The sequence below is a fragment of the Camelus bactrianus genome, chromosome 9 (assembly GCF_048773025.1).
Source record: "Camelus bactrianus isolate YW-2024 breed Bactrian camel chromosome 9, ASM4877302v1, whole genome shotgun sequence".
NCBI classification, from domain to species: domain Eukaryota; kingdom Metazoa; phylum Chordata; class Mammalia; order Artiodactyla; family Camelidae; genus Camelus; species Camelus bactrianus.
In genome coordinates, this window is record NC_133547.1 from 38,230,861 (window position 1) to 38,257,312 (window position 26,452).

A 26,452-nucleotide genomic window follows, 5' to 3' on the forward strand; every position below is an offset into this window, starting at 1 on the left:
GCTACACTAAAATATGCCCTTCCTCTACCACCATCAATAATAAACATCCTCAGTAAGCTGAGGGAGAGAGGAAATGTGAAGATGTTAAATACATTACAGAACATGGAACAGTTCTTGAAATTCGCTGTGCAGATTGTGAAATATGCTTGTACATTTTCTATGACAGAAAAAAACCCCAATTTTTTCTTCATTAACATAGTCCCTTATAGCAAAATAAAATTCTGTGTGCCGTCTCAAGGACAGACTTACCTCATTAAACTGTCTCTTCCCCACCAGTTTAATGACGCTGTATTTCTGAGAGTAGGCAGCTCCCTGTAAAGGTGGTAAGATTACCTGCAACACCCTAGGGGTTTCTTCTGAAGACCTTCAGGGTTTTCTATAGACCCCTTTATAGACATCAGTAATGTCATTTGCAAACTCCCTGAGGAACAAGAGCAGTGACTGTAGAAGTCCCAGGGGACCTTGTGACTTTGTCCCCACCTGATGTTTTCCTCGTACCCTCCTGGAAGAAGGATGTTTAATGAAGGCTGACTAACATCCTCTTAGCAGTGGCTTTTCACATCCATGTTGGCACCCTGTTGCCCACCATATTTTAGAACCAAAAAATTATCTAAAAATTAGTGTTTTCAGGAGACTTAAAGAACACTCATCCAACATGATCATTTTACAGACATGGCAGCTAAGGCTTAATTGAATTGCCTAAGTCATCTGGATAGTGGCCAAGGCAGGATTCTAGCTCAATGTCCTGTTTCCGAACTAGGATTCTTTAGAATTCATTCACCTTTTCATTTAATTAAATGACTAATGTATGAAACACTACAAGGTAGACTATTCTGGTGGAAAAAAAAATGCAAAAGCATAGTTGCAGTTTACTCTGGCTTTAAAGGGTATCCACAGAGTGAGTTGAAAGCTGCCTGTGATTCATGCTAAATGAGTTCTTGTATGATAGAAGACCCACCTCTAACGCTTTCTCGATGTAAGCAAAGTGTTTGTAGCCTTCTGCTTCAAGCTTGCTTTTCGGCTTGATTCACTGTGGCATCAGCAATAGATGGTCAAGTTTAGCAATTCTAACACAGTTCTCTCCAACTTACAGTACAAGGAGTTTTCCTTGGGGCACAGAGCAGAAAAACTTTCTTCCAAAAAGCCTCATTTTTACAACTAGAATGTCAGTTTTTCTGATTCATGAAAATAAATGTCAAGTGCCACAACCAAATTGTCACATAGCAGCTTTCTGAGTCTCTCCTTAATGAAAAAAATAAATAAATAAATTCAGGTAAGATATTTATTTGATTCATAGTCTAAACTGATGTGCTTCTAAACTGACAGAAACTAGAAATTAACCTTTTGCCTTCAAGCGCTAAAAATCAGATCTTTCCGATGTAGGCCCCAGAACTAGATCACTCCCTAAAGTAAGTTGTATCTTAAGTGAGCTTTTTTGTCTATCAGGATCACTTGCTTTGGGAGCAATTAAGATTGCAAAAAATAAGGAGAGCACGTTGCTTTCTGTACTTCAATTCAGTAAGAACTGCTTGTACTGCAGTAGTCTGATTTTTATTATAACAGCAACCACAAATAGAAGAGTTAGAGCTGAGATTTCTTGGATGCTCACTACCATGACAAGCACATATTACCTCATTCAGCCTTGATAACAACCGGAAGGCAATATCATCATCCCATTTGACAAGGAAGAAAACACGGAGAAGTTAAGGAGCTTGTCCAAGTGGTAAAATTGAGATTTGAATCTAGCACAAGCTCTCTTTACATGATTATGTTAAATTATGTTAAGTAAATTTCCACTAAAAAGATATTTCCTAGATGAAGTTTGAAACTTTAGCAGTGACAACAGAGCAATAGCATCGGATGGGAATTTCAGATACTCTGTTTGTTTGTAAACGGAACGGTTGTGGAGTATGTCATCTTGGTATTCATACTCCCGGAGCCAAAGTCTCTGGAGATCATCAGGATGAGTTCAGTCCGTTACCCCAGATGTGTGGGGCTAGGGTCCTTGAGGAGTAGGAATTTCCATCAAAGGCTGTTCCTGAAGGACTGGCCATCTGCAATCCCACTGGGCATGTATGGGGATCCCTCCCCTTACCTCAGTAACAATTTCTCAGCTCCAGGCTGGGTTTCACTATGACAGTCACAGGTCTGCAGTTATAACATGCGGCACTGATTTCTCCTTCACATGGAGAGCTCTAAATCCCCTAAATCCCCTCGATCCTCCAGGCAGCACATGCTTCACTCCAGTAGGATCCATCCTTCCACGAACTTCGGTGTGGCCCGGCTAGGCCGCGAAGGAACCACTGGAGTGATGGATCTCAGCAGCTGAGAGAAACCTTAGAGACTTTTTAGTCCAGTACCTTTATCTTACAGAGAAGGGAACTGAAGTCCACAGAAATTAACAGCCAGACAGCTCTACCCAGCAGAAACGAGACCAGACCCCTTATCTTCTGACTCCTAGTACTTTTTGCCTTGCAACATACTACCACTCTGAGGCCTTCATATTGACCCAAAGATCTTCATTAATTAATTTTTGAAAGAATGAAATTAATAAATTCTGCAACAATTCACCTAGAGGCAATACTAATACTTTCGACGTATTATAATTTTCTTTTTCTACTTGCAATTTCTAACTACTCGAAATAAGTGACCACTGGCTAAACATTCTCAGATGCTTCATGCCGTGCAAAGACTTTTATCGGAATTGGGTATGCTAACATAGAATTTGTCTCAATTGTATGATTAATGTGCCTCATTTACTTCTGGGAACTAAACCTTTGTTAGTAATATTGATTGAATATTTATACGTGCCAGGATCTTCGAGTAATAAGAGTAACCAGAGAGTAACTAGCTAATTTCAAGCTGTTTTCTTATTTGGCTTTGCAATTTAAAACATAACAATTTTTTAAAAATTAAGATGAGATATTAAATTAAAAATTTCATCATGACCAAATATTAAAACATGTAAACACAGATAGTCTCATGCTATAGAAGCTTAAGGTTCACAAATTTCAATATCTTTTTTTCAGGACATTTTTCCTCCCAATAAAAGACATAAAATTTTCTCCCACTAGAGATACGCATAGATTAGATTGGGATTTCCATGTGAGGACTGCTGGTGGCTCTGAGTTTTGATTTTTCAGGAAACTTAGGCATTCCACACTTTAATATCATTTGGGAAAAAAATAACTGTATTCCCAAGCAAACACAAAACTACACTCTCCCATCCGCCAAGAAACTATCGTAAGTACACAATATGGAGGAAAATTATCTTCTAGTAGGATGTAACTGAGGTGTCCATCTTGATAATTTTATATAGATCAGGTTGTGAATAATTCAAAAGTAGAATGACCTACACTACCTACACTGATTTTTTATACATGTAGGAAAATCCTCAGAATGGAACCTCAGCATCCCAGGGAAAAATCCTAAGAGAGTAACTAAAATATAGGCATAAAGAAATATTTATTATATTGGAGTACAGAATAGAGCTAAATTTATAAAGTTTTCAAAACTTACTTCTAAACTGGCTTAGTATAAAATTTTTTGCCTTTCGTTAAATTTCTTGGCAAAGCTTATGAACAGAATGATTCATCATATTATTACCTTCATTTCATCAAGATATTCAAGTCACTGAATACTTAAACATTAAATTTACAAACATCACCCCCACTTATGACCAGTATTTGCATCTCCTGTGGAAAAAAGATGGAGAGAACCATTTCAAACAACTGAAATTTTCTTAATTTGATGCTAATAATATAAATAAATATATCTTCTAATTAAACTGTAACAGTGGTTTGAAATCTTTTCTAAATAAACAATTCTAGAAATCATATTCGTTTTTCAAAAATGACCATCACAGTTCAAGTAGGCTTGTTCTGTTAACTCAGTATCTACCTATCACCAAAGTGGTCATGTGGAAAGTAACATTCAGTCAATAAATTGCATATTTTGCCTAAATGTTACCAAATATCTATTTATTTAGTAACACCTGGAGACAGATGTGGAAAACCATTACATTCTTTCTTCATTAATAAATTTTGATAGATACAGCAATATTAAGATTTCTTTTGCTTTCATGTGTATATAGACACACACACACAGAGCAACAGGAGATCAGCTTTTCTAACAAATATTTAAAAGACAAAGTTATAGTGAACGTTCCATGTCTTGCAGGAATGTTATTCGCTGTAATCTAATGATGGAGGAAACAATCTGATAATACCTGTTTACAGGAGCCTCGCCACTTGATATCAATTACTCAGTTATTAGACATTTACTGAGGCCTTCTGGAAGGCTTTGCCCTTCCTCAGAGAGATCCAATCTAATTACAGAGACAGGAAAGAGACCTATCAAATTTAAACCAACAATACTAAACCTTACGCCATCCAAATATCAAAGCGAAATTAGAAGCACAGAAGATAACACGCCACAGGAGTTTAGAGGCACAAGCTCTCCTTGTTGACTCATGTGGTCCCTGAGGGCTGCACAGAGATGAGGCTTCGAGCTGATCTCAGTAAATGGGAGATCTGAGTCATGGAATGACTGCCTTTATACTTATGGCCCATGTGCCTTAGAAAAATAGTTTTAAAGCTTCCAGTCCTAAACCCTACTATTCTCTTGCTTTTCTAGAGTCTTTCTTTTTCGTTTTTTTAATACTAATGAATCTAAGAAATAACATCAATTCTTAAATTAACAATGATTATAATTATTTCTGGATTGGAACCAATGACTTTAGAAACATATTTTGAGTTAAAAACATCATGAAAACATATACACACCCATACATGCAAATCTTAGATACAATCAGAAGCACCTTGGACTATTCTCCTTAAGCCAGAACCACCAGTAATCCTTCTCTTTCTTTCTGAGAAATTGCATAAATAAAAATAGGAAAAAAATCGACTTCTTTGCAGAGATAATGGCTCACACTTAAAACATACCCTAAAGAATCTCTCCTGAAGACTAATGCAACCAGCGCGTATCTGTAAACATAAATTGCAGAGAACAGAATCCTCAAGTGAAAAATTATTTCTTTCGCGTTATCTTCCAGTTTCAGGCACCGGCTTTATGTAACGATTGGAATTGCTGTAGTCCCTATTTGGTTATTTGTAAGAACGCTCTACTTTATTGCAAAAGTTAACATATATAGCTTTGTTAGGGAAGAGGCTATATATTTAATGTCCATTCAATGTTTTGGGAATCATCAATTGCTTGCTCTTGTTTGGTGTGGGAGTCATGTTTTGTTAAGTGCATCACAGCCAAGTTAAAAAGCAGATGTGTGGTTTGTGTCTTTGTCCATATAATTTTCTGTTTAGACCAATTAACATTGTAGCTGAAAATAACATACCCTGATTTTTCCTGATGCATGCAGATCCTCCAAAGTTTAATAGGATATGGCCGAATATTTCTTCCCTTGAGGTTTCTAACCCAAAACAAGGTAGGAGCATGTAAAATTCCTACTGATATAAAATCCCACATATTTAGGGAAAAAATCCCATATTCTAATTTTTAGCACATGAATACCATGTCTTTGAAAGAATCATAATTCAAATATTTTTTCTAACGTGAAGAATGTCCCAGAAATATTATAGTGAAAGGTGTAGGAAAAATTAGATGGCATAGAATTTATAAACACTTTATCAAATTTACCCTGAATGTCCGTCTGTCCCAAGAGAAGCCTAGAGTTCAGTTGCCATCACCATGGGGAGTACAAATAATGAAAACCTGTGAGCAGCACAGGTGTCCTTCCACTGTCTCCCTTTTGCTTTTCTTAAGTAAACTGACTGGTTCATCGGTTGTATTGGGGGTCAGGGAAAATACATAAAGACAGTAATGCAACCGCGAAGAGACCTGTTTTTGTTTAACTGTTGCTCCATATTGACGGACAGGATTTGGTGCTCTCGCTCTTGCTCTCTCACCCTCTCTCTCTCTTCCACATTGCAGTAAATTTTCTCTGTTAAGACTTTCCCTCTTTTAATCCTTTATGAATTACCAATCGTTTCTGCCAGGTTTAAGAACAACCTGTTTTCTGGCTGTTCTTAGAACAATAATTATTTTCTGACGTCTAACGTCATAAATAGACAGATGATACATAGATAGATAGTAGATAGATAGATAGATAGATAGATAGATAGATAGATAGATAGATAGATAGATACTGATGTGTAATTGCACAGGAAGAAACACAACCTTTAAAAACCGGGCAATAAAATTCATAGGATGCAATGTAATGTTAAAATTACACTAACATCTAGCCTAGATATACATAGACATACATAAATAGTTTATGTTAATAGAAAATTGTCTTCTTTTGCATTCTTCTCAAAAAAAAAGGCACATCTTCGGCTTCCACCTTCCTTTGCTATCTACAGGATGTTCCTTTCAAGCTCTAATGAATACAGATGGAGGAAGAAATGAGCAAAAGGAGGAACCAGGAAATAGCTGCTAAGCAAAACAAAATATATTAGCAATTTGTTGAGGAGTCAGACTGGAAGGGCTGCATTTTCAGTCCTTGATCAGAGTGATGAAATCAGACTGTCCTAGATACATACATTACTAGCAAATAGAATTACCTTAATCATCCACTCGAAATGATTTTTTCAAGTTTCTGCATACGTATGTGGAAGAAGAAATACAGACGAAGCCCACCCCTATTATTAGTATAATTCTGGGAGGACTTGAGGGTGGGGGTTAGTGGCTTTATTCCATGGCAACTTCAATGAGAGCATCCTCAGTGAAATGTCTCTCAGTATTTCCCATTGAATTTCACACATTATACAAGACAAGGTCTAAGATTTTACACTTCTTCATAGTAAGTTCAATGCTGAACAAGGTTATGCATTGTTCAAAACCTGAAACAGACCCATTTAATTATTTTGCTATGCTTTCTGTAAGTGTCACAGGACTAAAAGTTTTCAGAAACATCTTTAGTTAATGCCAGTTGCACTTTTTAAGAATGTGGATAATGAATCCAAATAAATTTATTTGAGAAGCAGCACAGTTGAGTAAAGTGCTTGAACTTGACTTTTCAGCTAAAGGTGCACTTCCTAGCGAAGGCCAGTTCTGTGCAGACATAATTTACCTGGTCAACATCTGCAAAGAACATTAGTCTCTATCCTGTTTTTTGCTATTGTCATGAGCAATTCTTCATGAATAATTGGAAAAGAAAAGCTGGCTAACTTAGAAATCCCTGCCATTAACAAACTGATATCGTAAAGGTAATAACTATTGAGAAAAAGACTACACATTTGAAAGGAAGACAGATTCAAGGTGACTCTGAGACTGAGGGCCAGATTTTGCTGAATGGTTGACTATGTTCTGTGATGTCTAATCAATTCAACAAGAATAATCTTACTGCTTTATACGTAGATGAGCTTATTGTTACACAGAGAGAAAGACGTGGTGAATTAAGGCAATGATATTGCTAATTAAGTCAACAACACAACTACTATTTTAAGAGAGGGACAAAAGAGGATCCTAAAATCCATATTGTTATTGGAATAACCCTTGTGTAACTGCATTCTAGACTTAGATGGTAATTCTTTTTGCCCCTGAAAATAAAGCTCCTAAACTTTATTACACAACAGAAAACCATTTTCAGCTAACTACAAAACTTCCTTTGTGATTGAAACAAACTCCCAGAAACAACGTATACAAATAGTCTTTTCATTTAGGGCTGCTTTTCAAGTGGGTTGATGATAAGTTGTTACAATTTGAACCTTTCACTATTGTTTCTAATGTGCTGTTCATTCTTTTAAACCTATCCAGTTGCTCCCAAATTAGCTTTGTCAACAGTTTCTTCTGTTCAAGTTGCAAACCACAAGAGAGGTAGGAATTCTTGGATTCATACAGTGATTTCATGGTGTTATGTGTTGTGAAACATTGCACTGTATGAATCTGGAATATCTGTGAAGTGTACCCATCAGCTTATTGGTGAGGCATGTTGACTGGTAACGATCAATGCATCGAATAGTACTGAGAACGTCATCTGTAAGAGAGAGGGAAAAAGCTTCACTCAGAAATTTGCTGCAAATTTAAAATGCTGCAGTATTTGTTTTCTGAAAGATTAATGTGTGAATAAGAATTGTAACACTTTAGTTTCCTGTTTAGAACATGAATGTTAGAGTATTAACATTGTTAACTCATTTGCATTAAAAATAAGGAAACCCGCTTACAGTGAGGTTCCAGGATGCTTTTCATGAGAACAGAATGGCAGGTTCCATGTATGGTGTTCATTGGACTTTGTGGCAAATTAAATATCTTGAAGTTTCTACTTCCACACATTGTCTGGAATGAATTTGAACAAATACCAGTGAAAAGCTACACTGGGTTAAGTGTTGATCATGACCCAGAAATAATAGTTACATTGCTGTCTTTAACTGGAAGCAAGCGGAATCTCATCTGTGACTCATGAATGGCTCGTTCCAGCTAACATCTGTCATTCACAGACTGAAGATTTTTCAGGAAACATAAAGACTCCTGTTTTTATTTCGCCATTTTCTTTTGAATGTCCTGTGTGACAAGTGTGTATGGTTTTTCCACCCTTGACTGTTGTATATGTCGTGTTGGGGGGGGGGGTTTGTTTTGTTTTTGGGTTTTGGTTTTTCATGAAACACTCTTACAAAGATATATATATTTATTAACAATATCTGAATTTGGTTTGACCCACTTGGTGAAAATGACCATAAGAGTGTCTCTGTTCCTGATTGAAAAGAGTCAACTCATTCTCCAGAGTTAAATCAACTTGAATTGGTCCTTCTGGGACACACAGAGACAAGGGGGAAGGTGATCAGAAGGTGGGAAAAGGAAACCGATAGTACTTAAACCACATCTTAAACTTTCCTCACAATGTGCTTTTATGTGTTTGGCAGTGCCCTTTTCAGAGGAATCCAAATGGATTTGAAATTGGGGGAAGTAAGTTCTTTGGGAACATAGCAGCCCCAGGTTCATAGGGTGTCAGGCCTATAGGAGCATGTGTGCAAATCGCAAGGTCGTCACTGGAGCCACAGTAGGGATGTGGCTCCTTATCTATGATACGCGAATCTACACAAAGCAACCAAGGAGGTGAAGGAGAAAGGAAGCATTCGGGACCCTTATAAAGTCCGTTTCTTTTATGTCATGTCAAGCACTGGGTATACAAGAGGCCTCTGGACCTGAAGTTTCACCCTGCGTCATTGAATCTCAAGTTTCTTGGGGTCACAGCACTAATGAAGTCTGAACGCATCTCCAGAGTCAGGGAGAAGCCACCTAATGAAGCAGACTTTTCATAGAAAAATCCATGAATAATAGTTATCAAATGATGTATCTGGAAGAACTCCAAAATGTACAAAAAGTTGCAGGGCAGGGTGGGGAGTAGGGTAGGAACCAGAAAAATGCTGCGGCCGCGTCATTCCTACCCCTGGGGGAGGCCCCTGGAGGCTTGGGGACTGCTAATGTAGTGAAGAGAAAACACTTCTTTTTAAGGGTTCTAAGTCCTGCTATCTGAAGTCTTTTCCCCAAATCTTTTCTTTTTGAGTGACTAATTTTCACCAGCTCTCACTTTGAATTAGCTTTCCTCACTTGGCCCCAAAATAGATAAATAAACCTATGTGTGCCACATTCAGAACACTTTATCTCATATTCTGCAATGCATCTTATATTAGGTTACATAGGTAATGTAATAATGGAACTAGAGGCAACACAGAGGGAAGAAGAGGGAAGACGCCAAGCGGACCTTCGACTCCCTCCTGTTCTTTTTTTTTTCTTTTATTCTCTTTCTCTCCAGCCTTTTGTTTTCCTGTAACCCCTACCTGCTCAGGCCTTCCCCAGCCAGTCTCAGTCAAAAAAGAGCCTTTAAACCTTAGAAGAGGTTTGGGTCTTTCCTGATCTAGAAAGCCAACTGTGAACTCTTCTTCTCCTAGAATATCGCCAGCTTGTATTGCTCTTAAGTAGCCAGTTTTCAAGCACCGTATTATCATAACTGCCTCCTAGAGCATACATGTCAGATGGGAGGTTTTGCTCCCTCAGAGGATTGGTTGTCACAGCTTCGGGGTTACTACTGACTAGCGGGTGGAGCCCAGAGGTGCTTCTGGGTACCTTACAACGTATAGGGAAACAAAGAATTATTTGTCCCGAGGTGTCAGTAACGCTGAAATTGAGAAACTGCTCTAGACTCTGAGGGACTGGGCCTCTTCACGTTGCCCCCAGGTACGAGGTGGTTCTCAGTAAATATGTGTTGCCAGGGCTTGGGGTGTGTTTTAGAGGACCCTGAAGTGTGTTTTAGAGGACCCCATTACCTTGTTTGCACAACAGTAATTAAAACACTTGTCTGAAAAATAAAATACAGTCTACAATGCGATTTGAGATTGAAAAAATATATAAAACCTTAGCAGTTTTCAGAAATCTCCGTTTTCCTACTTAAACTGATCTGCATAAACATATAGTCAACTGTCAGCTAAAATAATCACTTAGTTGTATCTTGAGGTGTGGCTGTTGGTTTTCTAGACTCTTTAATATGTAGGACATAGGCAGACTCTCTTATGGAATCTGAGATGTGGAGGAATGAATTTAAACATAACTTTCCTCCATGTCTTCCTCTATTTCACAAAGGATCACTGACTCATTGATTCATTCATTCAGCATGTTTTGAGTGCTTAGTATGTGCTAGGTGATGTTTTGAGTTCTGTGTGTGCCTCTGTGAACAAAATGGACACAGTCTTCACACATATATTTACACTCGAAGTAGAGGGGAGAATTTTTTTTTTAATGCACTTTTCAGATACTCTAAATTCTACAAAAACTTTAAACAGGATTAAGAAATTGTGGGAGGGTTAGTTTGTTTGGGTTGGGCTGTTATTTCAAATAGATTGGTCACAGTCTTTTCTCTGAGCAGAGACTGAAAACCAAAGTGTGGAAGCAAGTCATAGAGATGTCTGGGGAAGGAGTAGCCCAGACGGAGGTGACAGCAAGTGCAAAGGCCCTGGGGAAGTGCTTGGCATGTTTTCAGAGCAACCTAGAGGCACTGCACAGTGGATGAGGAGGAGAGTGGTAGCAATGAGCCCCTGGGAAATTAGGGGCCAGACCAGTTGGGAATGAGTGAACTCTAACTGCCTTTTACTCTACACGAGGCGGGAAGCCATTAGGGTGATGAGCAAAGGGGTATCATGACCTAATTGAAGTTCTGAAAAAGCCATTCTGACTGACGTGTGGAAGGGAGACCATCACAAGGACGGAAGCCGGAAGGCAGTTTGAGAACAGCAATAGCCCAGGTGCCCTTAACTAAGGATGAGGTGGTGGGAAGTGGTGAGATTTGAAGTATGTCTTAAAAGCAAAATCAAAAGGATATGCTGATTGGTTGGTTGTTGGGGGTGAAAAAAGAGAAGTGTCAAGAATAACTCCAGGAGTTTTTTGACCTAAGCAATTGGAGGAGTGGAGTTATCATTTACCGAGATAGGGCGGACTGCTGTGTAAGTAGGTTTGGGAAGGTAACCTGTGAGCTCAGTTCTGAGCATGCTGAAGTCGAGACAGCTATTCAGTGCCCAAGGGGAGACATTGAGAAACTGAATGTATCAGTCTGAGTGAAGTCTCGGTAACTAACTAACTGGGGAGTTGGGCCAGGCTGGAAATAACTATATTGGAAAGGTCAGCGTATTGATTGTTTATAAAGTCATGAGGGGTAAAAAAGCCGTGGCTACAGGGTGAGCTTAAAGAGCAAAGAGGCCCAAAGGCTAAGCCCTGAGGCATTTGAAAAGATAGGACAAAAAGCAGGAAAATGGAAAAAGCAATGGTGGGTGGGGAAGGAAGTTAGTGAAGAGAGAGTAGTGACCCTGTTTCAGGAAGGGTTGCCAGGAAGCCCTGAGAGCCCCTTTTGTCGTTTACAGTCCTGAGCTTAAAGTGAGAGTTGTTTCAAAATAGTTGTAGAAAAACTCCAGCCACGTTTAGTAGCTGGAGTGTACGCATGGAGCAGTGGAGAGCTGGACTTCACCAGGATCCGGTTTTCCCAGGAGACCACAATTGAGGATGGAGGGTAGAAGGTGAGGGAGATGACAGTATATAAAAGGAAGTGATTCTAAGGATGGACTGTGGACGCTATACTTCGTATACAACTGAAAGGAGGAAACGGTAGGTCAGTGAATTACAGGATCAAAGAATTACTGAACTATTAATAGGATCTTCAGGATCTTAATATGGCAGTGCTGTAACTCTACCACTAATGGTCATTCCTGGATTCTGTGCCTATGTGGAAAGACCAGTTCCTAAAGAATGGGAAATTAACAGAAAAATGAAAAATAACACAGCAGTCTAATAATTACCTTTTAAATGCCTTGCATTTGTATGGTGATCTCATATTTTTCAAATCACTTTTGAAGATCTTTTTCTCACTTTTTATTCTCAAATGTACCATGGCTAGAGAAGACAGCTTTATCAAAATCTCAGAAGAGTCTTAGACTTAATAGAATCAAGTTACTATTAGCTCATTTCTTAGATAATAAGGCATGTTAAATATCCACTTATCTTCTGAAACAAGTTTATAATATTGAGTATTTAGCTATGTATGGTTTTGTATATAATCGTTTATATAATTTATATTATTTAACTTTTCCTATGAAAATTAATAAATTGCCTTTCAAACAAGACCGAGAAACAAATAAGTAATGTTGTCACAGAAATTCATACTATTCATTAAATTGAAAGAATAGTAGGTGACAATGTCTGTGGAGATTCATGGACTGAGTCTTGAAAACACTGGAACTGGATTTCAGATACTTTTTCTCGTGGATAAAGCTTTGTCAGATGAAGCCCAGCATGCAGTTCTGGCTCCTGGGCAGATCTTGTGGAAAGAATTCTTCAAATACCCACAGAGGAGCCATGTTGTGAAGCTTCTCCAGCCCTGTTCTCTCTCATTTCCCTCCGTCGTGTCTTTGTACCCTCTATGCCTTTCACTGGAAATGCTCATCCCTCCTTTAAAAAAATAGATAACCGTGCCTGCCCTCGTGGAATATTTGGTGTTAAGACCAGTGTTAAGTTAGTTTTTCCTAATTCTGCTCAAGTTAAAGGAATCTCGCCTTATATCACTTTTGTCTCACTGTTTTCTTAAGCACATCCTCTTCGTTTTCTACTTATGTGAGCATGTTTGTCTTACCCACTGAACAAGCTTCTTGACAACAAGGACTTATTTCCATGTGGCTCTGAAAAGTTCCTAGGGTGAATTTATGCACTTAGAAGATTCTTTGGAAAGAAGCCGGATTAAGTATATTAGGTGCACCAAGGGCCAGCCTAGGGTAGGGCTGTGTGAAGAAGGACAACCACTGAGGGGCCTTGTCTGGAGCGGGGGGGCCTGAGCACAGAGCTGTGAGTGCCCACTCCTCAGAAATGCCAGGCAGCTCTGAAGAAGTCCTTGGGAAGCAATTAGATTTGGGTTGAGGGGTCTCCTCCCTGCAACTGCTGCTCCGGGGTGACTCCAGGCCGGAAAGATTCTCCCTGTCCCAAACCCTCAACTAAGCAAGGATCTTTTCTAGGGATTCAGAAGTACCAGCTTAAACAAGGTTGAACTCGGAGACATAATGCTTGCTTTCTAAGAGAATTTAATTTGGTGGTATGGAATTCTGTTATTTTTGTTGTTGTTGTTGTTGTTGTTGTTATTATTATTATTATTATTATTATTATCATTATTATTAATTTGCCATGCCTTAACCACTACATTTTTGCAGCATTTTCTTACCCCATCTCCCACACGGCCTCTTTCTCCCAGAACTCTCTTTCTTCCACTGGTTTCTCTGAATCCCCTCCGACCTCCTACTCCCAGCACACATGCACACAGTGAGAAGCTAGCCTCCTGTACAGGAAGGGGCTTGCCTTCAGGAACCTCCCCTTCTTCTTGCCTTTCTTGTAAGCATCTGAGGTCCCCAAGGTGCTAACCCTATTCCAGGGTATTTTCCATTCTTCACCATTTCCGGTGTCCTCCTCTGTTTCTATCCAAATTTGATTTCATGCTGTCAGGGCTTTGACCTCAGCTCTCTGCTATAGTAACTGGCCCTCATACAAATGAATCCATGCCATTCTGATGAGTGGCAGCGTGTTAATTAAAAAAAAAAAAGCTAATCACCCTTCCTTATTCATTTTGACAATACTTACTCATTTTAACTCAGGGAAAATACAATCAAATGCAATACTTCCAAAATTTTATTCTAGACCGGAAGAGTAACTTAGCACCTCATATAGTGCCTGACACATAGATCAACCCAATAAATTATTTATTGAATGAATGAATGAATGAATGGGGTCAAACAGTGACTGTGTTTGGCTTCCTGGTGGGATAAAATAAAAGCCAGACATTTACGAAAGGGATATTTTTCGACAAACAAGGTTTGTAGTTTCGTAGTTGACCTTCCTTATAAATGTGAGCTAGGCCTATCCCCATACTTTGAGAAGACAAAATAGGTTCCTCACCTAGTTATTTCTTGCACCTTTTTTCTGTCTGATTTAGTAATGATTGCACCAGTAGAAACTTTGTTTCTACCACTTCTTCTTAAAAGGTTGAATTAGATTAACAACTTGCTTTGGTTGGAATGCAAAGGAGAGACAATCTGTCATTCTCCACCCTTCCCCACAACGCCTGGTCTAGCTCTCTCATCAACCCTGAGCCTCAGAGACATGGCCAACATTTTGGGGAGACAAAGGGAAAGGAATCTGAGGGTACAGTAGTTGCCTAACTCTTCTTTTGTAGCAGACGTAGCTTGAAACTCATAAGAAAAGGAAATCTTAAGAACACTTTTTTCATAGTAATAATCTCCCAGTTTTCGGTGCTGTCCCTCACACATAACGCAAATATGCAGATTTGGCCTGATGAAAAGCTTGCAAAAGCCATCTTCTCCTCTTAACATCTGGAAAAAAACAAAAATAAAGAATTGTTTAATTGTCTAAATCCCTATTAAATTTTCCATGATTTCTTCAGTGAAACCTTGACTGAGTTACCGTCTTGTCATAAATGATAGTAAGACTCTAAACAAAGGAGCCATGGGTAATGGCAGACTTAGGCTCGAGATGCTGACATCCTTCCTTCTTTCTTTTTTAAGACTGCAAATATGAAGAGGAAATGTTGCAAAGACAGTAAAGTTTTCAAGGTGCAAAAATTAGACTTTTGCATCAATGGAAACAGCCTTCCCAAACTTTAAAAGGTGTGCACCTGCAAATGCTTCTATCCATATTGTCTGCCAAGAATTAACACTCTCTGGTCATGTTCTAAATGTCCAACCTTTCTCTCCTGCTTGAAACAGATGCTACTTCCATGCCAGTCACAACCACCTGTGGTCACCATGTGTCATGTGAAATCACATACATGTAATGCCATTCCGCCGTTTTTCCTCCACTTCTCATTTTATCCAAGCATGCAGTGTGCAATTACTCTGCGACTGTATACACTCTGTATACATTTCTGTTCTTCCTTGCAAGATTGTGAATGCTTCGGCCACTCCAATCGATGCAGTTATATCGATCTGCTAAATACAGTCATTTGCGTGAGCTGTAAACACAACACTAGAGGGCAGCACTGTGAGTTATGCAGGCTGGGCTACTTCAGAAATGCTTCTGCACAGCTGGACGATGAGAATGTATGCATAGGTCAGTTCCATTATAATTTCAGCTATTATTCTGTGCCTTTGGAGCGATGGGGAGCTATTTAAGGTGGAGAGGCTGGTGATTTGCACCACAGCTGAGCCAGAATGAACTTTTTCAATGGAGAAAACATCCTTGTGGTGGAGTTAAAATTCACTTGTGCTGGTTGAAATCATAGTTGGGGGATGTATTTTTGAGTCCTCTCTTATTGTTGCTTTAAAAATGATGAGCTGAAAAATCGTGTTTAAGAGATGAAGAATTTTCTTTTTATTTTTCTTTCTTCCTTTTTTTTTTTATTTTTTTGCATGAAATCTTAAAACCTGGTCATTCCAACCTGATTTTAAAATCTTAAGTTATACTTTCAACTTTCAAAATGGAAACTCATTATAAAGTATTTAATTATACATATGAGAAGTTAGGGCACAAACTTTTGCAAATAATTGGTAATCAACAAATATTGATTTAAAATATTGTCATTTGGAATTGAAAGCCACCAGCAATTGGTGATGTAGAAGTTTGCCTGACTTTTCCATCCATAGTAACAAAATTCCATTTATTGAATTTTCCTATAGCCCCCAAGAGGAGAAGCAATTTTTCAGAACTATTCAAGGCAATTAACTCTCTTGGCTCCCAAAGCACGTGGGCACCAGAAAACTGGGACCACAGGGCTCCCGTGAGCACTCTTTCTACCCACTGTGAATACTGATCATGTCAACTGGGGAGAACCAGGTGCCCTTCCCCCTAAAAAAGCTTCTCCTAGCTTTTGCGTAATGGAACCTGTCTTTAAAAAGGGAGCTGATGGAAAAATAAGAAATAAGAAATGGAATTTCACTTCATAATGTACTTTGAAGAAATGCATATGTTCAGAATGGTGAAGGATACATATGTATCTGTTACCACACCAATAGGTAACTGTATAGGAAACCAATGTTAAAGGTAGAATTTATTCACATAGAGGCTAAATAGAATACACAGATGAAAGGTGATCTTTCCAACAAAAAAAGGAATCAAATCAATCTGCAATTCTGGGATCATTGTTTTCTGATTGGACTGTCAAGTTCATATTAGCATTTGCCAAGTGTCGCTTAAAATAGCCGGACAAGTTGTTTTGCGTTAAATTGGGCCAAGCTTACATAAAACTGTTTATGTCTATGGTATGTTCTATTTTTCAAAGTGCTTCCTTATTGTTTATGAATTAGTGGAGAAATTCCTGAACTTAGAGGCTGGAGATCTGGGTTCAAATCCCAGTTTGCTATTTAATAGCTGTGTGCTTTAGGTAAGTCACTGAGAACTCCTGGCCAAATGGGTATCTTATGGGATACATCGGAAACACTTGGTAAACTGTGACTTGCAAATACGTTTTTTTACTTAATCCTCATTAACAAAACCGCGGTGGGTAAGTATTCCACTGATAATTTCCCCTATTCTTTAGTTGAGAAGAGAAAGGCAAATTGACCCAAATCATACAGTTTTAGCGAAGAGTTAGCTTCCTGACTTCAAAGCTTGAACACTTTCTCCCAACTACTCTGACACAATTAGCGAAGCTAAGCTCATCAGACTTTTACTTACAGTGTGCTTTTAGGATGACAGCAGCAATTCCACTACAAGCTTGCGAACAGAAGACGTTCAGTTGCCTTTGTAACATTTGGGTTACAAAAGTTTGAGGATATTAATAAAAACCAAAAGACACATAGCTGTCTGAATTTTGAATGTAGTTACATTTTGCTGAATGTCATTTGTAAAAATATATAAATGTCATACTATAAATATGGTAACAAGAGAAAAGGTAAAATAAATAGGAACCCTAGGAACATAGAAATAAAATGTAGTCATTTTTTTCAAAATACATACGATTAAAATGTTTTACAATATCAATTTCATATTATTTTAAATAAATCAAAGAAAAAGGCCTTAAAAAATATTTTATTCCATAAAATTTCCCATAGCATGTGCCTTAACAATATCCCCATATGTCTCATTCAGAGTATTCTATTCTGATGAAGTCTGGCCCTTTTCCAGTCCTAAAGTAGTCTATGAACTACAAAATCTGCACTTCCTATCCAATTCTAAGAGGCATAGTTCTGTTGTAAATCCATGTTTGATTATCTGTGGACAAGAAGTTATTCAGATTTTGTCTTTTAAATCACATAAACCACAGATGAAATGTGGAAAGCTTAACATGCATTCTTGTATTTATTTCTGCTTAAAAAAAAATCAAGAGCAGTTGTTTTCTCCATATCTAGAAAGTTTGTTAATTAAAATTATAAACCTTGGGGAAATTTTATTTATTGAGGCAAACGTATTCAGTACTTTATACTCTTCAAACAAAGTGAAATCATCGGTAAGCACAAAGATGAGTATTTTTAGATACCATTAAAATTAGCTACAACTCCTTCCCCCAAATACCAAAATTCCTTAAATTGTGGCCCTTTTCTTTAGGGGTAAAATTGTCTTTAAAGAATGAACTGAAAAATCTGACTAGTTGGTATATTCTATGGTCCATCTTTTGTCTTTGGTCTGTATGAGGACACAATGAATCAGTAACAATTTCCTGAGGGGCTGTAGGTTCCGCTCTTCCCATTTGAGGGGCCAAGAGCAGAGCTGTAGCACTGCCTGGGTGTAAGGCTGAGCTGGAGTTTGCTCTCTGAAGGCCACTGGATGCCTGTCCATTACCAAGGTTTGCCCTACAGGGCAGTGTGAACCCATTCACTATTTTCCACAGGTAAGCTCCCCAAAGGGCTTGTAGCAGGACTGAGAATTAAATTTGAGAGGATACACCACAAGTAATTGAGAGTTAATTTTAATACCATTTTTTTTAAAAAAAAGCACTAATGAAAATGAATGGATATTTGCCCAATTCACTGTCACAGAATTAGGCACTAATCTCTGAAAGTTCGAACTTCATCTAAGTCTTCTTTAAATTTAAGAGAAGAAAAAGGCACTTTGCCATTTCTTTAACAGTTGGCAATGAAATCCAGAGTCCTGACTGTGAGGGAACAGTACCTGTCTTTGACAAAATGTAGACTGTGTTGAAGTAGATGTCTTTTAAACTATTTGCATCATTTGTATTATGGCAAATATAAAATGCAGGGTATTCCATGTTTCCACAGTGATTGCAGCTTTGTGATTGCTGGCAAATTTACCCATTTTTCATACAAATTCCAAACCCAGCCATGTTTCCAAAGATGCATGTAATTACCCTGTATGATGCAGCAATTCCATGAAGATGACATCCTTGCTGCTCCCATTTCATGTAAACTCAAGCATTAAGCAGAAAACTAGAAGATTCCTGGTTTGTGACCTTGGGTCATCACTGCTAATAATCCTTGACAACAAGTTTGACATCAGAATGAAATGCAGAGCTCGGCAGTTGCTACTAAAGATATCTCATGATGTACTATTGTTTTTATTCCCCTGGAAACCCAAGATCAGGTAACCAGAGGTACCTTCTAAAGAACAAAGCAAACACTAGCTACTTCTAATGCCTACAAATTAAGTGTAGTATACATTTTTAAATCAAACTTCCAAAAGTATTTCATGCTGTTTTTTTAGTGTAATAGTCCTGCATATTCTTCCTAGTTTCATGGAATAAGTATAATTCTCCAAGGTCATTCTCACCACCCCAGCATCTACCATTGGTCATAGTCATAACTGGTATTTCTTTAAATATGCAATTATTTTTATGTTAAGGTAGGGTGTAGACCCCACCTCTCTTTGTCACTTATTTTCGTGATGAGTGACATTATACTTACCACCTTTTTATATGACAACCACTGAGATGTACTGTACTTTAGATGTTCCACATTTAAAAAATTTTGTTCACATTTTTTTTGCATCTGACACCTTATATTAATCAGTTGTTATGAGCTAACAGACTAGTGAATTCATATTGGCCAGATGTAACTCTGCTCCCTGGCTTACAAAATGTTGGTGATTCATTGTCAACTTATACACTTTATATAGTAAGAAACATATTAGAGTTGTTTTGATATAGGTTATTATTTTTATATATGTACAGACAAACAGTTTTAAAGCCACAACAAAATTACTGTTTAAAAAAAATTAAATAGCTACTATATACATATCTAAAGTCTTATCACAATCCAGTATAAATATATATATATATAAAGTGCCATCCCAAATCATAAAGTAAAATGGCCTTTGAATGAACGAAGTGCATTCGTATTGCACTTTAACAATGTTCAGCAGTTCTCAGATATTGAGTGTAACAGATAAGCTCGTTTGAATAATTTAAAAGAGATTTTACACTGATGGCATATTGATTTATCCTTGATATACAAACTTCTCATGGCATTCATTAAACCATCTAAAAATGCCCTAACAAATGGAACCTCCATTATGATCTGTTAGCAGTGAAGAGCATGATGCCTTATTTCCTTGGAAGTTTTCCATTGATTTCCTCCCATATCATAAAAATGATATCACGGAGGCCTGAGCAAAGGAATGGACCTGAAATAGCCATGTTTGCCAAAGCGTTTCATTAGTGGACATCTTTCTTTAAGTAAGCGATGCATTTGAGTAAGAGACGCTCGTGTTGATAACTTATAAGCCGTGTGGACTTGTCTCCAGCCTCTGTGTTGTCTTGTTTCTACAGAGTGTTATTGTAACCCTTTGGGCTCGGTCCATGATCGTTGTAATGGCTCAGGATTTTGTGAGTGTAAGACTGGAACGACAGGGCCTAAGTGTGATGAGTGTCTGCCGGGAAATTCCTGGCACTACGGCTGCCAACGTAAGTAACTCTGGGAGCTGCCCTCTGCCTGCTGCAGCATGGCTGATTCTGCTTGTCTAGGCCGGTGCCTGCAGCTTCTCGGAGCAGAAAAAGACCCAAACTACTGACAAGCTTTAAAAACCACTTAATGCCCCAGTCTGTGTATAGGAGAGAGAGCATCCATCAGCTGTCCAGCTGGCTCCTTTGAAGCCCATCTTCATCCCCTCTGATGGCTGGAGCAAGTTATATTGAAATATTGTACGCAGAACCGTGTACTGGGCCAGACCATAAATTAAGTGGCACAATAGGGACCCAGCTTGGAAGTCCTTACCGCAAAATGAAGGGTGATGTGTATGTGGTTAATATATTTCTTGAAACCCTGGAGCTCCAGAGTTCATAAATTAAATGATATCTACATAACTTATTACCACCCTTGTATCCCCATCACTGAATATGAACCAAAAGCCTAAAGGTAATAAATCTAAGGGATATTTAAATGCCAGGGTCAAATAAATGATGAAAATCAATATTGATTTTTAAGCCTCTGAGGTTAGGCACCGTGCAGCGAGCCTTAGATGGATGCCATTTGGTTCAGCCTCATTTCTCTGAGGATTATCGGACCTTCTTAAAAGCTTGTCAAGGCAGGTGGCATGTCGGTGTATTCAGGGAACAGAAATTTTAAAATCTGAGCAGAAGCTTCCTTCTGTCATTCATAACCTTTCCTGCTTCTAAATTCTGCACTAACTTTCCGTTCTGTCTATACACAGTCAGCTTACTAATACTAAAGAGGCACCAGGCAAATCTCCGGAGCAGAGCAGTCCAGTAGGAAATCATGCATCATACACATGTAACTTTAAATATTTTGCTATCCACATTAAAAAAGTAAAAATAAAATGGAGTGGATTTTAACAACTTATTTTTTCCAAAAAGATGGAATATTTTCACTTCAACATAGAGTTACCATTAAAACTATGAAGGATATATTTTACATTTTTCATACTGTCTTTGAATCAGATGTTTAATGCTCACAGAACATCTCAATTAGAACTAGCCATATTGCAAGGCTTAATAGACACATATGTCTACCATATTGGACAGCACAGCTCTAGAGGTTTTTTGCTTACTTTTCACTTGAAAAAAATGTCAGCATGCAGGAATTATCTAAAGCCAGTTTCTACCAGGGCTGTACGGAATATTTTACCCACTACTTATGGAGTGTATAGTTAGCTGGAAGCTACACGTCTACATGTTATAAAGGCAAGGTGAAATTTACTGCCACACTAATGCCATGGGCAGCAATGAACCGTGGTGATAATTGAGAGATTTGGCATTGAGCAAGCCAAAGTTAGGACGGGATCTAGAAGCTGGAGGGTGAGGATCTCCAGCTAAGAGTCAAATAGTCAGAAGTCAGGAAACGCATCTGCACATAAGCTCTGGGTGAGGCCATGGTTTGAAAGTCATGCGCACTGTAGGTTCCTAGAAAGCACCTTAAGGTTTGGATGAGTTCTAGGTCACAAGGACCATGTGAGGAGCCAGGACTCAGAAGACAGTCATCAGTCCAGAAACATCTGGATGCAGAGGCTCACAGGAGGCCAGTAGTCAGGGGGAGATGAGGAGAGACAGAGGAGGGGCTGAAACTAGCACCAAGACTTCAAAGCATAAGGTATAAGGAGACTTAATAAAGACACTCCCTCTCAAAAGGGAATTCTCATGTAAACTTCCTGACGCAGCAGGACCTAGCGAATGGGGTCCGGGTGTAATCAGGGAAAGACACTGGAGAGGAAAATAGACTAATTTTACAGCTGTAGGGGAAATGTATGCCGAAAATGGCCTGACTTGATTTTTCTGTATTAATTTCTGGAGTATTATGTAAAAAAAAAAAAAAGATATAATGTCATCAGAGTTTTCTTTCTGGAATTGGAAGACCGGCTTTAAGCACAGCCCTTCCACTGAAGGGCTGGATGGTGTACAGAACCCTCTGTGCCTCGACTCCAGCACCTTACATCCTTGGCTGGTGGGTCAGCGAGATTGTAGGAGTAAATACTTTATCCCTGGGAGTATTTCTTGAGTAACTACTATAACTTAGGCGTTGAGCTAGTGTTACAGGCTACAGGGTGAGGAGAGACAGTGGCTTTGGGCATGTGGACGTGAAGTTCACCATCTGGAGTGAGAGGCTGACATGGGGCTCAACAATTAGACAGAAGGGGACAAGAACCAAGAGCTACGCACCTGATTTTAGTGAAGCCCAGATGGGGAGTAAGGCTTCCCAGAGAGCTGATATTTGTTTGATTACTGAAGGATTAGTGGGAGCTTCCAGTATGGGACGCCTTGGGCAAAAAGGTACGTGAGCTAACACACTATGTTCCAGAAATACGAAACGATTTGAAGCTGATTGAGGGACAACGTGTGTGTGTGTGTGTGTGTGTGTGTTGGTGGGGAGGGAAGATGTTGAAAAAGCAACTAGAGACCAGATCATGTGGTTTCTTGAACACCAAGCCAAGAAGTTTCATCACATTAGGGAAGAGATGCGAGGGCCATTGTGCAGGAGAGATATGAGACCTACCGTCCAGTTCTGAGCAGAGGAAGAAAGGATGAGATTTTGTTTTAGAAAGATCATTCTGACTGCTCTATAAAGAATGACTGGAACAGTATGAGACTGGATTTGCTATGTAAATTCAACATGTTTCAAATACATACATCTTTGAGCACACAGTAGTTTTATCTCACTCTGAAATCTTTTCTTCCTTCAGATCCACCCACCACAGGGTTGATATTCTGTGTTAAAATATAGAAATTCTTTTGCCATTTGGTAAACAGCTACTGCATGAAGATCCCTACGTGTCTTCCCTGGGAGCTCTTAGATCACCCCCAAAATCTAGTGACTGATGGGGTGATTCCTGTCATAGAAGTGTGCCTTCAGCACCTGCTCCAGTATTAGAGCAGGTGACCATGCTAATTAGTCCGTGCTTATAGGTTGATAAATACTTTTTATATCACTCCTATGTCTGCACACACGTGAATGCACTCAGAAATGCCCCTCAAGTCAATCTCTCTTCCTTCCCAAGATCATCAACATAAACACACACACACACACACACACACACACACACGTTTCTGTTGCTTGCCCATCCTTAGGTGGAACACATTATCAGTGGCATTGATATTAACCTGCCCACAAGAAAGCAATGCCAAGAAGAAATGCAGTGGTGGAGGAGGGCTGACTGTGGCTCTGGCAGCCGTGAGTAAGGGTTAAGCAGTGCACCTGTAGGTAGGCACCGCCAAGGAGGGGCTGTCGGAGGTATCAGGACAGAGTCCAGGGGATCCAGAAACAGGGCTTCAGTCCCCCAGAGGACTGGCAAGAGGAGAAATGTGAAACTGCAGTCCAAAGGACTTGGATTTGGAAACAGACAATAAAGAGATTCAGTTACTGGCAAGCTTGCTTAAACATCCTATGATTAGAACCGAGTGAGTTCACATTTAGGCTCTGGACACATACAGACCCGGGTCTGAAGCCCATCTCCACGCCTTACTGCCTGCAGGACTTAGAGGAAATTACTAGGGCTCTGTAAGCCTGGTTTTTCATCTGAAAATGGGGGTAGTACTAGGGCCTAACACATGTGATAATTGTGAAGATTCAAGGAAAATAATGAATGTGGACCTCATACTACATAGTAAGATCTCAGTTATAATTAGTTAGTGCCAAGAACAAGCTGATGTGTCAAAGAACTAGGCAAGAATCCGTATTTAAAGACCAACTGTACAATACTAGTGCAGAAAGTGTAGTAAGTCTGGCCACTGTTGAGTATCAAATGGTTGATGGAGGAGATTCCAAAACTCCCTTGATTAGAGAGACAAGGCTGATTCAAGAGATTGAAGCAAAGGTGACCCCAAGAGCAATTGTGTGTCTTCACCTGGGGATATCAGGAACTCCAGGCTCATCAGTGCACGTTCTGCCTGAGGGGGCTACCAATTGTGTGCGCCATAAATGTAAGCTGGTCTCTCTGACAAAAGATGAAACACTTGAAAACCATCAGGATGAATGGACTGTAGACAGCATGGCACACACCATTCAAGAAAGAAAGCAGAAATAAAATGATTTCAAGAAGGCCAGGCAGAATCAAAATTAGTGTTGAGGTTGTTCCACAGAAGAATGAGACATGGAGGACAAAGAGAAGACTTTTTTTTTTTTTAATGTGCCCCTTTGAAATCTGAGAAGAGGCATGAGCCACCTCTTAGAGAATAAAGCTGAACCTTCTAAAGACAAGTAACATTCGGTGCTGAGTTCACATCAAATATGGTTGGTTCACATGTTTTGGGAGATGATGAAACACTTGTTAAGGGCACCAAGAAGACTAGACATAGGGGAGGTTTGTGGGGGTTTTTTGTTTATTTGTTTGTTTTGATTTGGAAAATGAAATGGAAATAGCCACACGGAGATGTAGTGAGGCTGATGGAGAGATGTGCTGTCTTCCTAGAGGATGCATGAGCTGCACTGGAACATCATGCAGTGTTTATTAAAGCCGCCAATTTCCCCACATTTTTACCTAATTTACTAATGGCGCATTCAGAAGAACTTACAGTGTGAATGTTGTGGTTAAAGTCAGAATATTTCATGACATGGCTAAGTGTTATGATTTTGGAAGATATCAGAGCGTGTAGGAAATCAAGAACCAAGCACACATAGCACAGAGAAGGCTGAGGTTCAACTGCTGGACCATGGCCTGTAGTATCAGAATGTGTGTTCTTGGAAGGGATCAGTACATGTATGACCAAGAACAGGAAAATGTGTGTTTATTAGGAGGCTCAATGGCCCGACCAAGAAAATTTTTTTGAATTAAATTTGAGAGGAATATAGTGGAAAAATACCCTTCCCAGAGAATGCAAATAACTAGATTTGTTTTCATGGCTGCTGGAGAAAATTACCACCAATTACCATGAATTTAGTGGCTCAAAACAACACAAATTTATTGTCTTATGGTTCTGTGTTTGCAAATCCAATAGCAGTCTCACTGGGCTAGATCAAGATGTTGTCAGGGCTCTGTTTCCTTCTGGAGTTTCTGGGGGAGAATTTGTTTCCTTGCCTTTTCTAGCATCTGGAGGCCACCTGCATTCCTTTGCTTGTGGTCCCCTTTGTCCACCAAGAACTTTTCATTTCTCTGTGCCTTTCTTCTATTACCACATCTTTCTCTAACTATAACCTGGACACAGTCCCACTTTTAAGAACCCATGTGATTAGAGTGGAGACATACAGATAATCCGGGATAATCTCTCCATCTCAAGGCCCTTAAATGTAACCACATCCCTTTGTCCTATAAGGAAACTGGTTCCAGAAATTAGGATATAGACATCTTTGGGGAGACCTTTTTCTCTGCCTACTGTGATAATCATCAAGAATGTTAGCTTTTAATGCTAGGGATAAACATGCAGGTATCATGGAGATGGAATGTAACTCATGCTTGGAATAAAGATATTTGAGGGTAAAACTTATGTAAAAGAAATAACGTAATATGATTAGAAAGGAGTGATGTATGTGAAGTAGCTATAGACTTGCACTGTGAATTAGAGTCTGTGAAATATTTTTCAATCAAGGTCAAAGATCTTACAGAAAAGGTGTTATGAGTGTATGTTTTAGACCATACAACCATTTAGAGATACAGGTATTGCCCAAAGCAAAATTAGGAAATCCAAATGCTCTGTAATCTTCCAAAATGAGGGAACCCACATATCAAGATATCTGCTAAGAGATGTGTTCTGCTAATTGTTGGCCTGCACTGATGAGAATTTCTTCACCCAAATGAGTGGAAGAAGCATTCAGGAAACTACCAATACCACTTGGGAGATGACAGTATCACATAGCAATACTCTTAAAAACCTTTAAGGGATATTGCTCCAAATGTTCAAGAAAAATTCAAAATGTTCTTGGGGAAAAAGGTAAGATCTTAGACCCTCTTTAAAATCAAACACACATATATTAATAAAATCCTGAACTGTTTCTAGAGAAAAATGAGAGACTTTTAAAATTACCAGCATGTCTATACAAGGATCCCTTGGGAAGTTTTAATGAACATTTATTAAGTCCCTACTATATGCTAGACACTGCTGCAAATTAAGGCTATAAAAACAAGT

At 38.9% G+C, this 26,452-nt stretch overlaps 1 protein-coding gene across 7 annotated transcripts in view; it reads left to right on the forward strand.

Annotated features, from left to right (window-relative positions):
• Positions 1-26,452, forward strand: part of NTNG1 (netrin G1) — a 300,041-nt gene that overhangs the window by 234,712 nt on the left and 38,877 nt on the right. For 3 of the 7 annotated variants that reach the window (XM_074370072.1, XM_074370071.1, XM_074370070.1), the window contains exons 6-7: positions 15,436-15,603; positions 20,213-20,347. The exons of 1 other annotated variant lie outside the window; for it this stretch is intronic. In XM_074370072.1, the coding sequence (XP_074226173.1) occupies positions 15,436-15,603; positions 20,213-20,347 (303 nt within the window). Of the gene's footprint in view, positions 1-5,377; positions 5,444-7,773; positions 7,834-15,435; positions 15,604-20,212; positions 20,348-26,452 lie in introns of all 7 variants that reach the window. 3 more of the 7 variants (XM_074370076.1, XM_074370074.1, XM_074370073.1) reach the window with 3 other exon arrangements.